Source organism: Mandrillus leucophaeus, unplaced genomic scaffold, assembly GCF_000951045.1.
Source record: "Mandrillus leucophaeus isolate KB7577 unplaced genomic scaffold, Mleu.le_1.0 Scaffold539, whole genome shotgun sequence".
Lineage (NCBI taxonomy): Eukaryota > Metazoa > Chordata > Mammalia > Primates > Cercopithecidae > Mandrillus > Mandrillus leucophaeus.
This window is the reverse complement of record NW_012105797.1, coordinates 527,363-543,102: the sequence shown is the minus strand read 5'-3', so window position 1 is coordinate 543,102 and position 15,740 is coordinate 527,363. Positions and strand designations below refer to the sequence as shown.

The 15,740-nt window shown below is 38.7% G+C and overlaps 1 protein-coding gene across 4 annotated transcripts in view; it reads left to right on the top strand.

The window, feature by feature from the left end:
- The first annotated feature begins 1,017 nt into the window (after positions 1 to 1,017).
- FUBP1 (far upstream element (FUSE) binding protein 1) overlaps positions 1,018 to 15,740 on the top strand; it is a 38,847-nt gene continuing 24,124 nt past the window's right edge. Inside the window, exons 1-12 of one of the 4 annotated variants that reach the window (XM_011997374.1) lie at positions 1,095 to 1,332; positions 9,803 to 9,893; positions 10,716 to 10,778; positions 11,601 to 11,639; positions 12,123 to 12,162; positions 12,687 to 12,739; positions 12,831 to 12,902; positions 13,036 to 13,093; positions 14,582 to 14,744; positions 14,845 to 14,943; positions 15,068 to 15,169; positions 15,464 to 15,566. In XM_011997374.1, coding sequence (XP_011852764.1) covers positions 1,213 to 1,332; positions 9,803 to 9,893; positions 10,716 to 10,778; positions 11,601 to 11,639; positions 12,123 to 12,162; positions 12,687 to 12,739; positions 12,831 to 12,902; positions 13,036 to 13,093; positions 14,582 to 14,744; positions 14,845 to 14,943; positions 15,068 to 15,169; positions 15,464 to 15,566 — 1,003 coding nt within the window. In that variant the 5' untranslated portion in view covers positions 1,095 to 1,212. Of the gene's footprint in view, positions 1,333 to 9,802; positions 9,894 to 10,715; positions 10,779 to 11,600; positions 11,640 to 12,122; positions 12,163 to 12,686; positions 12,740 to 12,830; positions 12,903 to 13,035; positions 13,094 to 14,581; positions 14,745 to 14,844; positions 14,944 to 15,067; positions 15,170 to 15,463; positions 15,567 to 15,740 lie in introns of all 4 variants that reach the window. The other 3 variants (XR_001007921.1, XM_011997376.1, XM_011997375.1) reach the window with 3 other exon arrangements.

The window sequence follows — 15,740 nt, the reverse complement described above, 5'->3', positions numbered from 1 at the left end:
TCACGAGGTCAGGATATCGAGACCATCCTGGCTAACACGGTGAAACCCCGTCTCTACTAAAAATACAAAAAATTAGCCGGACGTGGTGGCGGACCACAAGGTCAGGATATCGAGACCATCCTGGCTAACACGGTGAAACCCCGTCTCTACTAAAAATACAAAAAATTAGCCGGACGTGGTGGCGGACACCTGTAGTGCCAGGTACTCGGGAGGCTTAAGTAGGAAAATCGCTTGAACCCAGGAGGCGGAGGCTGCAGTGAGCCGAGTCCGCGCCACTGCACTCCAGCCGAGGCAACAGAGCGAGACTCTGTCTCAAAAAAAAAAAAAAACCAAAAACAAACAAACAACCTTAACAAAAATGGCCATGGACACGTACAAATACTAGGTTACTAAATCTGGCTAACACTGAACTTTAAGAACAATCACGTTTTTGGATAAAGAAAAGGGCAGCCATATTTTTAGAGCCTCATCTACATTATTTTAAACAAAAACCTAAAATATGGTCGAGAACTAACAGGCTTCCAGCCTGAATTCAACACCCCCCTCGTGATAAAACTCAAAAATCTGACAGCCTGGAAGTAAAATACAGGGACACTTTACTACCCTGAAAATCATGCTGGGTTCCCGCTAGGCCGGGTAGACGTTTTCGGGAGCATCACCGCGCGGCGTCTCGCAAGCGCTTCTCCAGGCGCCCTCCGGGCGGCAGCGCTCTCGAGACACTGTTGCGTCGCCGTCACGGCCGTCGCTGTCACGCCCTTCCCCGCGGACACCGAAAATGACCCATGGCGGAAAATTCTACCGCACTACCTCCCTGAGGCAGCCACCGGTAAGAAACAACCTTTTCTTCAGGATTCCCACCACCCAATCCCATTCGCTGTCAACCGGCTACTGTCACCCACCACCCTGCAAGAACAATTACCCAGCCTCACCGCAAGAACGCGCGGAGAGGCGGCGCCAAAAGAAACCCTATTCTCGCGAAATCTTAAACCTAATTCTCGCGACGTCTCTGTTTCTGTCGTTCTTTCTCAGCCCTAGCCCCACACTAGCGCGTTGCCTCGGAAACATCGCGAGATTTCGTTCCTTCAGTCTCCACCCCTTTACGGCACGATGGTCGCGCAAGAATGTGATACAGCTTCAACGGCCGCCATTTTCTTTCTTTCTTAGCTGAGAGGAAGTCTCTGAACGGGCGGCAGCGGCTAGCGTAGTGTAACCATGGCAGACTATTCAACAGTGCCTCCACCGTCTTCTGGCTCAGCTGGTGGCGGCGGTGGCGGCGGTGGTGGTGGAGGAGTTAACGACGCTTTCAAAGATGCACTGCAGAGAGCCCGGCAGGTAAGTGTGGACCGCGCGGCGGAATCCCGAAAGCTCACGGTAATTGGCCGCTGACTGAGTAGGCCGCTACCCTTTAGCGCATGAGGAAGAGGAAAGAGGTGTCCTTCCGGGCTGAAATGTGAGGAGACACGTTTCCCCTTGTTGGTAATGAAGATTAGAGACCAGAACTCAGTTTTGTGTTCTTGGTGTGTAATCCACTTAGAACCCCGACGCGTGCTACGCAAAGAAGGCCTGAAGGCTTTCTCCCGCTTCTGCGGCACTCGTGTGTCGCCAGCGAGCTAACTTAGCCTCCCCTTTTCCTCGAGATGAAGATTCTCTTCCAGGGGATAAAGCGCAGGTAGTTTCACACAATTTAATGGAAGGTTCTGGTAATCAGTTTGGGAAAGAACTAGGGTCGGTCTCCTGGAGCCATAGCAAGGGAAGGGATTTGTCGTTAAAGCAGCCTTTACAGTTCATTTCCGTTCCCTCTCGCAATTAAAACCGCTTTCGGTACCTTTCACCTTCACACCTCTACAAGGAAGGGACTTGAAAGCCGTCTTTTTCTGGGCGGGATTTAAGCGTCAGTCTGTTCTAACAGTCAGTCCCCCTTATTTCTCAAAATGGCCTCAGGCCCATTATACCAGAGGTTTCAATTTGAATCTGCCTCTCTGTTAAGAGTCGCAAACTGACCAGACCTCTTTGTATTACGTAGTGCGTACATTTGCCCTGAAGACACCACTTTCCCAGACGAAAGCTGTTAAAATAGTGCGAGTATTCCAGGAAAATAGAAGATTTCTTAATTTGAACTTTACATTTTTAGATAGTCCCCTAATATATTTAAAATTTCAAAATGTATAGTGTTGGTATGGATTTGCATGTAAGCAAAAGAATTCTATTCTCTATGACACTATGCATATTGTACTAGGTGCTGGACATTTTTTACTAGTGTTAAGCTAATGGTAATTAGAAACCAGTGTTGTGCTGTGTTTTCATTGCATTAGGAGTTCACTTAACTTTTACCGATACAGTTAAAGGAACGTTGAGTCAAAATCAGAATTCATAAAATCCGTTGTAACATACCTAATGTGAACACATTATCAACATGTACCTGTACTTGTTTATAACCAGAGATATTAGAGGTAGTCAACAAAAGGTTATCATTAATATTAGTTCTGCGGTTTTTTCACGTAATTTAAGAAATTCTGAACATGTTTAGCAGCAAGCATTTGTATAACTATGACAAACACTGTTAGCGCGTTTTATTAGATTGATTTGTAAAACTTAACTATTGTATTTATTGGAACCAACTATTTTATTTTACCAGAACCAGCACATTGGATTACTTAGTATCAAACACTGTAGGTAGATACTGGAGTTTTGTTTTGTTTTGTTTGAGACGGAGTCTCCCTCTGTCGCCCAGGCTGGATTGGAGTAGGGTGGTGCGATCTCGTCCCACTGCAACCTCCGCCTCCGGCTTCAAACAATTCTCCTGCCTCAGCCTCCCGAGTGGCTGGGATTACAGGCGTCCGCCACCGTGTCCGGCTAATTTTTTTGTTTTTGTTTTTGTTTTTTTTTTAAGTAGAGACAGGGTTTCACTATGCTGGGCAGGCTGGTCTCGAACTCCTGACCTCATGATCCGCCCGTCTGGGCCTCCCAAAGTGCTGCGATTACAGCAGTGAGCCCGGCCTTTTTTTTTTTTTTTTTTTTTTTAAATGCATGAATTGTTTCCTACTAAGAAGCTATGATATAGTTCCTTGACCAAATGCAGATGAACAGGATTATCTGATAAATTGATTAACAAGGGCAGACAAAATACGGGTATTTAATTCATCCGCTCATTTTATAAGTGTTTATAGAGTTTCTACTATGAGGCAGGCACCTTGTACGGGACACAAGTTGGGAGGGGATACCCAGCTTCCTAAGTAAAGGAGTGATATTTGAGCAAGGCATTATAGAATGAATGAGAGTTTGGCCAGTAGGGAAAAGAAGCAGCATGCGCAGAGGTATGGGACGTGGGGGAATGACAAGAACCCAGAATTGAAGTCACAAGAAGATGGTGGTGGGAGGACGTGAAACAAGGCAAGGAAAGGTACAAGCGGATCCAGATACTGGAAGACTTTGTGTTGCAATGCTTTAATGAAAAATTGGATTTCGGGCCGGGTTCGGTGGCTCACGCCTGTAATCCCAGCACTTTGGGAGGCTGAGGCAGACAGATCACTTAAAGTCAGAGTTTAAGACCAGCCTGGCCAACATGGTGAAACCCCATCTCTACAAAAAATACAAAAGGTAGCCGGGCTTGGTGGCCTGTGCCTGTAGTTCCAGCTACTTGGGAGGCTGAGGCACAAGAATTGCCTGAACCTGGAAAGTGGAGGTAGCAGTGAGTGGAGATCACGCTACTGCACTCCAGCCTGGGCATAGAGCGAGACCCTGTCTCAAAAAAAAAAAAAAAAAAAAGGTTTTATTATTAGGCTAAGCCATAATTTCTTTCTACTTTTTAAAATACAGAAATTGTCATCAAACTGAAATTTATTGTCATATGCTAATAGGTCAGTTGTTCTGTCTTTACTGTAATGATTTCTTTATGAAAATGATCTTAAATCTGAGATTCCTAACTTTGGCTTTTAACTAGAATTACCCATTACATTTGATGATGTCTTTAAATGTCAGTTGTAGCTATTAGTCTGATAATATGTGTGGAATATACAGAAGGGTATTTAGACAGAAGTTAGGTTAATACCTGAACTACTTCCTCCTTGTGTATTTAAGAGAATATTGAGTTATGTTTCTAGAATCCTCAACTAACTCTAAGTTTATTTTCTTTGTCTAGAATACTATGCTGTTTTTGTTTTTGGAAGGAAAAGATATAAGAACAGTTTGCTGCTCTCAAGGAGCTTCAAAGGCTGTACCAGTGGGGATGCCATTGGTATATTTAGCTGGATAGTTGTTATTCAGAAAAGCAGGACAAGTAATTTTGATTCCTGGTCCGTACTTGGTAATGTCAGTAATGTTAACTCTAGCTGGTTGTTGACATCTGGTCATTTAGTTGCCAACCCTTTTTTTTTTTTTTTTCCTAGCTTATTTTTATGTGAAAGTCTTAGATTTTTATAGTATTCTGAGCTCAATTCAACACAGGGACACCACGTTGCTGCTTTTGTTCAGGGTTTCCAGCCTGTGCACTTAAGAAATTTATTTTTATGTATTTCAAGCTGTAACTCCAGAGATTGGGATTGTTTGATTGGGTCCTTAGCAGTGGTACTAATAGCAACTTCTGTCTCTAGAACATTGGAAAATTAAAATGTATTTATCTACCGTTTTTTCCCTTGAGGTTATATGAAGGTAGAAATGAATCAGACTAGATGATTAGCTAAGCAAAACTGTTAACCCTCATCCCTTCCCCTCTAGACAACTATGAAATTAGTCAGTATGTATTCGATCCTTCTTGCAGTCTCTTCTCTGACAATTATAAAAGTGATTCAGGCTGCATAATGTTGTTTGAATGAAATGAAAATACAGACTAGAGCTGTTTTTGGTTTTTTTTTTTTTTTTATTACCATCAGTCTGTTCAGTGAAAACTAACATGTGAGCATGATTCTTTTTAAAAATCATTTTGTGACAGTTTAGCAGGGCTTGACTGATAAGCAAATTATGGTATGGTAATATTTCTAGTGTGCACGTTTCTTCACATGTCTGGTATATGGGAACTCTAACTCCATCAGGACTTTGCCTGTAGTAGGTACTCAGCATTTACTGAATTAAATCAATAAATATTTTTGATGAATTAAAGTACAAGTCAGACCTCTGTGTCTGTGGGCTCTGCATCTGCACATTCAGCCAACTGTGGATCAAAAATATTAGAAAAATGGAATGACGGTCCAAGAATACAAGTAATATGAATGAAAACAATACAACTATGTACGTTGTATCAGGTATTATAAGTAATTTAGAGATGCTTTAAGTATACCAAAGGATTTGCATAGGTTGTATGCAGATACTGTACCATTTTGTGTAAGGAACTTGAGCATCTGTGGATTTTGGTATTTGCATGGTTCCTGGAACCAATCCCTCAGGGACACTGAGGGACTATAGTTGGTCATACCACCTGATTTTAGAGATTTTCTGATCCTCAGAAGTTAATTAAGTAAACTACAGTAGTCTGTTTTTAACCTCGGAGGATACATTCCAAGAACCTCAGTGAATATCTGAAACCACATATAGTATTGAATCCAATATATACACGGTAATATTTTTTCCTATATATGTGTATCTATAAAGTTTAAATTCTAAATTAGACATAGTATTAACAATAATAATAAATTAGAAAAAGACTGGGCATAGTGGTTCACGCCTATAATCTTAACACTTAACTTTAACTATGACGTTGTCTTGAAAAAGAAATCAACCAGCCAAGGTGGCTCATGTCTGTAATCCTAGTGTTTTGAGAAGCTCAGTCAGGAAGTTTGCTTGAACCCAGGAATCCGAGACCACCCTAGGCAACATGGTGAAACCTTGTTTCTATTAAAAAATACCAAAAAATTAGCCAGACATGGTGGTGCATGCCTGTAGTACCAGCTACCCAGGAGGCTGAGGTGGGAGGAGTGCTTGAACTTGGGAGGTCAAGTTTACAATGTTGACAATGTTGGGTCCTTTACGTAGTTGCGTAAGTGAGCCATGATCATGCCACTGCACTACAGCCTTGGGCAACAGCCTGACCCTGTCTCAAAATTTTAATTTAATTTAAAAAATGAAATAGAACAATTACAACAATACACTGTATTACTGACAAGAAGGGCAAATTTTTAAAAAACCAATATGCTGTAATAAGTTATATGAATAAGGGGATCCTCCCCTACCCCAGAATATCTGATTGTACTATACCGTAGGTAACTGCAACCGTGGAGAGCAAAAACTGAAGATACTGTGTCTTAAGTTTATTTTCAACTCCCAAATTCTTGGATTTCTCACGTCTTGGCTTCCTCAGTAGAGGTGAGAAATGCTAAAACAGTGAAAACAGGAAAAATAACTTACTCATTCAAGAAGTCGATTATGGTCCAGATGGAAAATTTGAATTATTTTTGTAAAACTAAAATAAAGTAGCCAGGCACCGTGGCTCACGCCTGTAATCTCAGCACTTTGGGAGGCTGAGGCGGGTGGATCACTTGAGGTCAGGAATTCAAGACCAGCCTGGCCAACAGGGTGAAACCCTGTCTCTACTAAAAATACAAAAATTAGTCAGGCATGGTGGTGGGCACCTGTAGTCCCGGCTACTTGGGAGGCTGAGGTGGGAGAATCGCTTGAACTTGGGGTGTGGACATTGCAGTGAGCCCAGATCATGCCACTGCACTCCAGCCTGGGCAACATTGTGAGACTCAAAAAATATAATAGTATGTAAAGTAAAAAGTTTCCCATACTTGATAAATGCCTAATAAAAATTGAATATGTTCTAGGACTCTGAAAAAGGAGTTGAATATAGTTGGAGGTTGGTTTTTAGGAATTATTTTTCTTAAATTAATTATCCTTGTAGTCACCTAGGAATTGTATATTTTCTGTTGATCTTAGAAAATTGATCAATCTATAGTTCATTTTGTTTTTTCAATTTTTTTTAAAAGAGATGGGGTCTTACTGTATTAATGTTGAACTCCTGGCCTCAACCAGGTCTCCCACCTCAGCTTCTGAAGTAACTGGGACTGCAGGTGCCACTGAGCCAGGCTCCTTTATTGGTATTTTTGTTAAAAGCTTTTCTCTAATGTCTTTGTAACAGTTCTCAATTTTTGAAATGGTGTTACTCGTTCTTTAAACTGTCAACTTTCATTTTCTTTTTTTTTTTTTTTTTTTTCTTTTTTGAGACGGAATCTCGCTCTGTCACCCAGGCTGGAGTGCAGTGGAGGGATCTCGGCTCACTGCGAGCTCCACCTCCCAGGTTCACGCCATTCTCCTGCCTCAGCCTCCTGAGTAGCTGGGACTACAGGCGCGCACCACCGTGCCCAGCTAATTTTTTTTTTTTTTTTTTTTTTGTATTTTTAGTAGAGATGGGGGTTTCACCATGTTGGTCAGGCTGGTCTCGAACTCCAGATGTCAGGTGATCCACCCACCTCAGCCTCCCAAAGTGCTGGGATTACAGGCATGAGCAACAGCGCCCAGCCTCAACTTTCATTTTCATTTGGTTAGTTTTTGAACTATTCAGTGGGTAAGGTTGTATAAATGTCTTTTCTCTGTATAGAAGTTTCTTGGAGTTCAAGGAGTGCTACTTTGCAAACTCATAGAGTATTTATAAAAGCTAACTGCAGAAGGTGTTCATAGGCTAAACCGTTTCCTATTCTTGGTAGCACCATTTTCTCTGGCCTGAAATACTTTCCCTCTGCTATTAGTGTCTGTCAGTGCCCAGCAGTGTATTTACTTTCCTGAGGAACAATTCAAATGTTAAGTGCTTTAAGACCTAAGGGTGGAAAAGCAGTGTTTTCAGGTATTATTAGGAAAATAAGATTTAAATTAGACACCCAGAAACAAAAACAGGTTTGTAATTGGTAAAGTGAAAGATGGTTAAAGAAGGTTAGATTGACCAAAGCTAGAGTTTTCTTTTTTTGTTTGTCTTTTTTTTTGAGACAGTGTCTCATGCCGTTGCCGAGGCTGGAGTGCAGTGGCGTGATCTCGGCTAGCTGCAACCTCCACTTCCTGGGTTCAAACAGTTCTCCCACCTGAGCCTCCTGAGTAGCTGCGAGGCATGTGTCACCATGCTCAGCCATTTTTTGTGTGTTTTTAGTAGAGACTGAGTTTCTCCATGTTGGTCAGGCTGGTCTCGAACTCTTGACCTCAGGTGATCTGCCTGCCTTGGCCTCCCAAAATGCTGGGATTACAGGCGTGAGCCACTGTGTCCACCTGAGAGTGTACCTTTTTTTAATCGAGCAATCTAGTTCTTGATCCTAATATTCTTTGTGGTGGGTGTTTGCATTTTTAGATGAGGAAAAGGGAAATCTAGGAGTCCTAGGAAATACAGTTGGTATATGGGAACTGATGCGTAATTAGACTTAAGCAATCCATGTTGAATTTATGACTTAAGCACTTAACTATAAATTTACCCTCTCCAGTTGTCTGATGATAATCAAAACTTGAAGCAGTTATCCATATTGGGATCTCTTTGGGGAATCCCAGTCACCAAAAGTTAGGTTTTCTTTAATATTTTTTCATGGAAGTTTTCAAATATACTCAAAATTGAAAGAATTATGTAATAAATTCTCATGAGCCCATCACACATCTTCAATAATGAATGTACAGCATTGCAGTGTGGAGCTTGGCCTATTGCTGACCACTCATCAATGTGGCAGAACCACTCCATGGTTCCCCATGGAAATGGGAACTATTTCAGTTCTCTTTTTACAGAAAAATTCAATAAATATCTACTGATTGTGCCCTACTTGTGACTTGAAGCCAGGTTGTTGTTGTTGTTTTTCTTTCTTTCTTTTTTTTTTTTTTTTTTACAGTCTTGCTCTGTCACCCAAGCTACAGTGCAATGGCATGATACCAGTGCACTGCAACCTCCAGCTCCTGGGTTCAAGTGATTCTCTTGCCTCAGCCTCTCGAGTAGCTGGGACTATGGGCGTGCACCACAATACCTGGCTAATTTTTGTATATAGTAGAGATAGAGCTTCATCATGTTGCCCAGGCTGCTCTCGAACTCCTGAGCTCAAGCAGTCTACCCACCTCCACCTCCCAAAGTACTAAGATTACAGGCATGAGCCACCATGCCAGCAAAGCTGGGTATTAAATTTGTTCAGTCAGGTGCAAGAAATTATTTGCCCTACTCTGAAAGTTAAAAATATTCTAAGAGAATTATGGTTTCACAGCTGAGGTTTTTTAAGACTTGAGCTCCTGGGGCTCCTGCATATATCCTTAGAACAATATTGTCCAGTAGAAGTACAATGTAAGCCATGTTTTGTTTAACCCAGCATATCCAAAATATTACCCCTTTTGCATGTGCTTAATATAAAAAATTAAGATGATTTCTATTCCAGGTTTTCAATATTCAGTGAGTAATTTTACACTTAGAGCAAGTGTCATTTCAGACTAGTCACATTTTGAGTACTCAGTAACCACATATGGGCTAGTGGCTACCTTACTAGATAGCATAGCCTTTGGGTCCCACAAAGTGTTCACATTCTCTGTTTACACACATCTTTTGAAGTGTCATGAGAGAGAGCCAGATAGGATCCAGATTTTCTTTGTATCTGTTTGGTCTGTCTTACGGATTCCTAGTTGATTACTTCTTTGTTGCTTCTTATAGGGATGTATCAGAAGCTTAATAAACTCATTATTATGTTAACTGCCTGAAGTATTAATTTTAGCAACAAATTGAACTATAATTTTAATTTTTCAAGTAAATTTTCTTATGTGATACTAAATATTTCATATATACATGTATTAGAAGTAAATGGGAGTTTAGTAATGAATAGTATATAGTAGTTTGTGATGATATTTTTCTGTTTTTTTTTTTTTTTAGATTGCAGCAAAAATTGGAGGTGATGCTGGGACATCACTGAATTCAAATGACTATGGTTATGGGGGACAAAAAAGACCTTTAGAAGATGGAGGTAAGTTATACTCATACGTATTTTAAATTGTTTTTCAGAGTGTTTAGTTGAAGTGGTTCTCAGTATTTTTTTGTTATTCTATTGAGACATTACTTTTATTATAAGGTTGTTAAAACTGTTAAGGTGTATATTGGCCTAAAGAGGAGGGGAAGAGACCTAGAGAAGGTAAGTAAAATTTCAGTCAACCAGAAAGTTTTGTCTTACTAGAAAACAGTTTATTTTCCCTCTTTTAGGATTGTGCCAGATTGAAAGTTTGCACAGACGTCTTGTTAATAATATTAAAAAAACAAAAATATAAATTGCTTAGAAGACACTTCACTGGTTTTACTCATACATGAATGGATTTTAATATGCTGTGTTTTCGTCATTTTTCTATTTGCAATTACACTTTAAAGGTCGAAATTCGTATTGTTTGCTACTCTAGTGTGTTGCAGGTTATACCGTTTTTTTTAATGTTCTTTGCTTTTAGTACTTTTGTGTTTCACGTTTAGCTGTAAACCTATAGATTAAAACAGTGGGTTCACAGTGCTTTGTAGTTTTAAAAATCATAATCATTGAAGCTTCTGAACTTAGAAGTCTGCATGTATTTTTTGTTTTAGGTTTGATGTATGAGTTTTGATACATTTTCTTTTTACCCTTTTTTTTAAAGGAAGGATTCTCACTGAGGCTATAGAATGTATTTGTAGCTTTTGACCAGGAGAACTTGGTTTCCTTTATTTAAGTGTCTTTCATATTTATAGTGAGGTTTTTAATATAAAAAAAAAATGAGCTAATGATGCTTCAGATGTTGTATGTAATGTATTCTTTTTATTTTATGTGTAGATGGCTCTTGGACAAGTCCGAGCAGTACAACACACTGGGAGGGAATGCCCTCTCCTTTTAAAGGCAGGAATTTTTATTTATTACCTGTGTTCAGTATGTAAACGTGAAATAAACCAGTGGATTCTTAAATGGACACAAATATTTCTTGGATTATGTGTCTGAATTTTTGCTGCACAACATTCTGATGGTTAATCATTTAAGTTTGAAGGGGGGAGGAGAATGTAGTACTTTGAGCTATAGGTTGTCTGTTCCAAGGTATGCATTGTATTCATCTGTGTAATGGATTTAGATGAAGGTAGTCATGTAGTTGCCTTGAGTTTTTTTGTTTTTTGTTTTTTGTTTTTTTTGCTAAAGTTTTATTCAGTGAAATGTTTGTTTATAAATAATAGAACAGTTTAAGTTGAGATTGCCTTGTAATGTTGTGAGTTTTTTTTTTTTTTTAATTTTTGGGGGCATAGCTTTGTGGTCACTGTCCGATATACTCAACTTTTAATATGTCAGATTTTTGTAGTTTGATACGCTTTTTTCCCCCCAGTCTTCAGTTCCTGAGGTGGAAGCATCATTAGCCTTTAGCATGTGATATTTTGCTAGTAATGGGCCTAAAGTACTTTGTCTTGTATCATTCTAATGTGCATAACATACATTAAGGTCAGTGATTTGTTAAGAATCAGATAACTATTTTAATGTCTGTGCATCTTTTGAATGTGAAGAGAATGAAGTATAGTTTCTTTTTTAGATTACTGAGTTTGTGTCGAATTTTGGCAGTTTTGGTTCAAATGATAAACTATACCTTCAGATATTTCAATAAATGTTTATATTCTTGTTTGGGAGGGGAGAAGCTTTGTACTTAATTGGAAAAAAATTAAAAGACACTTAATTTTGCAGATCAACCAGATGCTAAGAAAGTTGCTCCTCAAAATGACTGTAAGTATTCCTTTTAAACTGGGTCAAAAGCTATATTAAGATTTTGTTCATATTATCGAGTATCTTTGAAGTTAGTTGGTTTATGAGTATTTTGGATCAGCTAGCCTGAATTTCTTTGTAAATATGTACCTTTTTCTCCTATTTTACAATCTGTCCCATTAATTGTGGCCAGGTATATGTAAGGATTGGTTGCCGAATTATTTTACATATTTAACAACTCCAATTCTTGATCTATGCTTGTACAACTTGAAAAAGGAAATTATATTGTTCTGTGCCATTGCTAATATAATGTCTTCCCTTTCATTGGCTCTCTTACCCCTGTCAGTGCCAATATAAATATTCTGTATAAAATTTGACTCTCTTCAAGGTGTTGTCTGTGCATTAGGGAAAGATTTTTGAATGTTTGATGTGATTTTGTTGTTAAATACATAAGTAACTTTAAATTTTGAATTTTCGTTTTATTTTTATTTAATTTTTTGATAGCTTTTGGAACACAGTTACCACCGATGCATCAGCAGCAAAGGTATAGTCACAAACTTTTCAAAAAGTACTCTGCAAGTTTTGGTTGAGCTGCATGTAAAAACACAACCACATTGGTATATATTGAATATGTGTCTGTATTTTTTGGTGTACCTAGTTCATATCACTCCCCTTGGGAAGGTACCATAAAGTGATGATTTTTCTTTTGAGTGAGAAAAATTCGCGATTTGGAGAGAGAGAGGGAATTAGCCACAGTTTAGAAGAACAGGGGTGAATTAGAGTAACTGTTAAGATGACATTCTCTAAACTCCCCTCCAACTCCTTTACAGTTCATGCCTTCAGACTGTTCCATTGATCATCCCTTCTTCACTTGATGTATCATCTTAAAATTCTTAATTTAACTACTCAAGTAATAAGACCATATTTTTTGACATGAGTCTGAGCATAGAACCTTAGTTTAAGCCATTGGGAGACATTAGACTTCCATTTTTATTAATAGATTATCTTTTATTTGTAAACAAAGTATCTTTCACTGAAGGAAAAATGGTACTTTCTGTTACTTTTTAGCAGATCTGTAATGACAGAAGAATACAAAGTTCCAGATGGAATGGTTGGATTTAGTAAGTAACTTGATTTTTAAAGTTTTGAAAACATGATCAAAACATACTTTAGAATCTTTAAAACCAAAAAAACTTTTTTTTTTCTAACTAGTAATTGGCAGAGGAGGTGAACAGATCTCACGCATACAACAGGAATCTGGATGCAAAATACAGATAGCTCCTGGTAATGTTACATTCTCTTGGTATTTTCAGAGTGACTAGAGAAGTAGCTTTTTTTTTTTCTTTTAGGTTTCTAGTACTAATAATGCTGCCTTTAATCTTTTGACCTGAAATTCTATTTTTGTTTTAAATTGTAGACAGTGGTGGCCTTCCAGAAAGGTCCTGTATGTTAACTGGAACACCTGAATCTGTCCAGTAAGTTTGAAAATCTTTAAAATCGACTTAAAGTAACAACAGGAGAACTCTGAATTTTCTCTCTGCACTTTGTTACTGCTTTATTTTACACTACTCTTTCGTTGCCTCCTTCCCTCCCAAGTCCTCTGACTCCTTTGAAGTTTATGCCTCATGCCTTTCTCAATTAGGGTTTATCATTAAACACAGAAAATGGTTAAAACAACTTCATATCTACTCCAGTCTCTACTTGCAAAGCGAAGTGTAGCCTGGAGGAGAATGCGCAGTAATGTTGACTGGTGACACCTAAAACTCACAGACATTAAGCTCAAGTGGACTGTTGTGTTGCCTGCATTTCCCTAGTTCCATTCACTTTTCCATTCCTCTCCAAGGCTCTTTAATACTATATTTCCCCATCTCCAAATCTTCAGCATCTAACCCCACCTCTCTCCTTCTTAAGCTTATTTACGGAGAAAATGGAAACGAATGATAAGAAGCTTTTCTTTTCCCCTACCGCTAAACCTACCAGCCTTCATTTTTTTTCTCTGTTCACATAGTACTCAGGTAATTGCTTTGCTTTGTGTTCATGTGCCTAAAGCCAGCCCTTTCTTCCTATTGAAGGTTCAGCCTGCAGTTGTACTTTCTTCTGCGTTATTAGTTCCCCCTCTTTACTAGATTTTTTCTTCTCTATTTTTTGAGATGAAGTCTCACTCTGTTGCCAGGCTGGAGTGCCGGGGCACAATCTTGGCTCACTGCAACCTCCGCCTCCCGGGTTCACGGGATTCTCCTGCCTCAGCCTCCCAAGTAGCTGAGACTGCAGGTGCATGCCACCACACCCAGCTAATTTTTGTATTTTTTTAGTAGAGACAGGGTTTCACCGTGTTGGCCAGGATGGTGTCAATCTCTTGACCTCGTTATCCACCCGCCTCGGCCTCCCCAAGTCCTGGGATTATAGGCGTGAGCCACTGCCCCCAGCCTGATTTTCTTTATAGCACTTTCCAAATCATACGTTATTCATTTGACATGTTATTTTTACTTATTTTAATGAAACGAAGCCACTCCAGCAGGAACCCTGTCTCTTTGAGTGTTACCACCCCATTACCTAAAATAGCACTTGCACATGGTTGATATTTAAGTATTTGTTGAATGAATAATTGTAGCATATGAGTAAGCAAAATGGTGGTTTAAAAATGTAAATAAATAAATCATTTAGTTCTTGGAAGAATCAGTTTAATTCTGAGATAACTTTAGCATTAGAGTTCTTGGAAATTTTGGACTATTCTTCAAAATAAAAATTGTATATCTAGAAAATTTATTGCCTAATCTCTCAATCTTTGACCCTTGATGGCATTTTCTTTCAGTTAAAAGTAAAAACATTGTTAAAGTTAGCATTAAGGCACCTAATCCTGAATTGGGGTAGGAGGAGTACTTGGTTACATTGTTTTGTATTTCTCTATTTGAATAAACTTGGGTATGCTACAACTTACTATTTAAATATTAATTTGTTAACAGGTCAGCAAAACGGTTACTGGACCAGATTGTTGAAAAAGGAAGACCAGCTCCTGGCTTCCATCATGGCGATGGACCGGGAAATGCAGTTCAAGAAATCATGATTCCTGCTAGCAAGGCAGGATTAGTCATTGGAAAGGGGGGAGAAACTATTAAACAGCTTCAGGTATTGTTATGTTTGTGAAATGGCTACTTTTGGTCTGTTTTGATGCCCATTTTTGTCCGCTCCCTTTTGTTAATATGTATTATTTCTATGATTATAACAGGAACGGGCGGGAGTTAAAATGGTTATGATTCAAGACGGGCCGCAAAACACTGGTGCTGACAAACCTCTTAGGATTACAGGAGACCCATATAAAGTTCAAGTAAACTTAACTTTATACTTTATAAAGAAAGAGTTTGGGTTGAATGGGGTTGGGTAAAATATGCATGAATAATTAAAATGTTTTGAGACATGCTTTCTAAATTAGCTAACTTTTTCTACTTTAGCAAGCCAAGGAAATGGTGTTAGAGTTAATTCGTGATCAAGGTGGTTTCAGAGAAGTTCGGAATGAGTATGGGTCAAGAATAGGAGGAAATGAAGGGATAGATGTAAGTAAAAATACCCATTCAGAAATGGTTGTATGCTAATTCGTAAATATAGTAGTGTTTTCTGTTTTGTGTTAAATAGCTCTAACATTGTTGTCCTTTTATTTCACCTTTATACTTTAGAATACAGAATTAAGTATTTTATATCTTGTCACCCTATTTGCTATAAATATAAAATTATATGTACTATTATGATTTGAGGCAGATTTTCAGGAAATGGTGCTTTTTTTAAATACTTTTTTTTACTTTAAACCCTGAGAAGCTAGTTTTCTTAATACTTAGTCTTTTTTACATCAGGTCCCCATTCCAAGATTTGCTGTTGGCATTGTAATAGGAAGAAACGGAGAGATGATCAAAAAAATACAAAATGATGCTGGTGTTCGAATTCAGTTTAAGCCAGGTGAGTGCATATAATAATCTTGTAAGTGTTGGCAGCAATGAGTTTTGACATACATTTATTATTATTATTTTTTTTTAATTTAAGTTCTAGGGTACATGTGCACAACGTGCAGGTTTGTTACATATGTATACATGTGCCATGTTGGTGTGCTGCACCCATTAACTCGTCATTTAC